Source organism: Gadus chalcogrammus, chromosome 6 (assembly GCF_026213295.1).
Source record: "Gadus chalcogrammus isolate NIFS_2021 chromosome 6, NIFS_Gcha_1.0, whole genome shotgun sequence".
NCBI lineage: Eukaryota > Metazoa > Chordata > Actinopteri > Gadiformes > Gadidae > Gadus > Gadus chalcogrammus.
Genome location: NC_079417.1, coordinates 11024822 through 11027321, shown reverse-complemented (window position 1 = coordinate 11027321; position 2500 = coordinate 11024822). Strand labels below are relative to the sequence as shown.

The window sequence follows — 2500 nt, the reverse complement described above, 5'->3', positions numbered from 1 at the left end:
GCCTAGTGCCCCTTCTGGACCAGCCAGACCACTAGGGGCCGGGAAAAAGTCCATCCATGTGATTTTGACATTTTCATACTCCCAATACTTTCGTCTTAAGGATGACAAAAATAAATATTTTTTTTAATACAGAGATTCATTAAACCTGGGATAGGCAATTTATTTTATTAGAATTTTTAGGCATTTTTGTTGAAATTCTCTATACATCAAGAAAGCAAACAATAAATCAAAAGCTCTGACAAAGATATTTTTGAAAAAACGCCATCTGTGGCTTTCACAGGCCTGTAATAAGCTGGTCCAACCACTTCATTCGGCCTGAACGAATCACAATATGTGTCACTATATGTACCGAATCGCAACACACTTTGTTGGAATATTGAATCATAAGGTGGTCCCTACCGATTCCCATCCTAGGACCATCCTCCCACACAATGACCCTCAAGGCACAGACACATGGCACACACCCATGAGAGGGGACCCGCTAAACACTGACATATTCACTGGTTTAGCCTCATTCACCTGCATTCGGATTGCTATGGATTATTTAAAGCAGCAGTCAGCATTTTTTGCTTGCCCCACTATGCTTTTATTAAATCGTGATTTGTTGAGTCTCGGGGTTCTAATGCATTTGACAAATGGTCAAATTAATAAATGAGAACCACGACGAAAGTTGCTGATGCATGCACACAGGTTTAAGTATACTGTTTGAGTTAAAAAAGCCCAGATAATACTAAATACTAGATGGATTGAATCTAAGATTAATATTACTTTATACAATAGATAGAGGATTCATTTGATGAAGGGAGATCTACAGTATTTGAATGGAGGTAACTAGAAGTACACAGCCTGCTCATTTCTGTCCAAACAACAATATCGAAAATGCAATGACATAGGTGCTAACCCTAACCCTGACCCTAACCCTTAAACTGCATAAAATAACACATAAACATAAATGAGTTCACTTCTCATAACGAATAAGATATTGTTGCCATAGAATAAAGAAAAGTAAACATAAGCACACTGGTAACTGATTCTATTTACTTGCTGTGATTCTGATGCAACATTGACTTGCGCGACATGGCTCCTTCTGATTGGCTTATCTGAAAAAGGAAAATAGTCCAACAATATTGGTTACTTACTTACTTACTTGCCCGTTCTCCTTAATCTAACGATTTCATTAAAGTAGAATAACTGCAGTATTAATGTAAGCGCTCATAGACACAATTCAGGCTACTGTCTACTAACCTGCCATTGGATTACAATAGGTTTCTTTATCAACACAAATACCAATAAATAGAGATTATGATTTGTACGGTATAAACTGCTCTCAGGATACTTACAGACCACGGCCTTACCTAAGCTTGATTCCTTTGTTTGTTCGGGTCACCTAGTTACGGTTGTCGGCCACACAGAAGACTTGTCAACACTATGATTTGAGTTTGATGTGTAGACCTAAGCAGTTGGCAGCCTGCCTCAGCCAAGCTGAACTATTAGGTTTCGGCTCAACTGCTGCTCTTTTTAGAGCTACAGTGAGCATCTAAAACAACATTAATGACCCGACATTACCAGGTCATTAATCATAAAAAAACAATCGATAGAAGATTATTATGTAAAAATAAAAAGTCAATCACTTCTCCTTGATAGAGGATGTTTGGAGTATAGTAGCCTAGTAGGATAGATGAAAAGGCTTAGGCCTTATTGTATTGGCAGTTGAATGTTGAGTTCTAATTATAATGAAGTGACTTTCAATTTCTGAATTTTATTCAATCCATATTCAGACATGAAAGTAACTTTACTTTGGTGCAGAACCAAGCGCTCTGCTGATGTGTCCACCAAGTGGGTTTTTCTGGCAGACGTATGCTGGCTTGGCAGTCACTGGGAGGCACTGGGAAAAAACACCTTCTCTGAGCTTTGTTTACTGCTTCTATGACAAGCCCTGTTCCAGCTCCTTAGCTAGCCTGTCTGACGACTAACTCCCCCTCATCTTCAGACACAGTTACTGTCAGATTTTCCTGCTGTGAGTGTGAGGGTTGGTGTGGGGTGGAGGGGAGTTAAAAGTGGACCACAGTAAATAGATTTATAGACAAATATTCCCTGGATGGAATGACTCCTGGATGGATTGATGGAAGCGTTTTATTCTACGGACCCTTTCTGGTTAATTGAGCATATAGCTGTAGTAGAAGACTAACACAATGCTGTGTTATTAACATACATAGAATGTTTTCTGTTATCTTGAACACAGCTTTTCTACAAGGAGCAATTTCCCCTCGGGGATAAAGTAATTGTTCGGAAACAAAAAACCCTCAGGAAAACATAGGTAGAAAGCAGTATTGCTACTGTACCTAACATTAACAAACACACACACACACACACACACACACACACACACACACACACACACACACACACACACACACACACACACACACACACACACACACACACACACATACACACACACACACACACACACACACACACACACACACACACACACACA

At 39.5% G+C, this 2500-nt stretch overlaps 1 protein-coding gene across 1 annotated transcript in view; it reads right to left on the bottom strand.

Annotated features, from left to right (window-relative positions):
* Nucleotides 1–54, bottom strand: part of fam81b (family with sequence similarity 81 member B) — a 32163-nt gene extending 32109 nt beyond the window's left edge. The window contains exon 1 of the mRNA XM_056592424.1: nt 1–54. This exon is cut by the window's left edge and continues 159 nt beyond it. Within this exon, the coding sequence (XP_056448399.1) occupies nt 1–54 (54 nt within the window).
* Between the last annotated feature and the right edge of the window lie 2446 nt (nt 55–2500).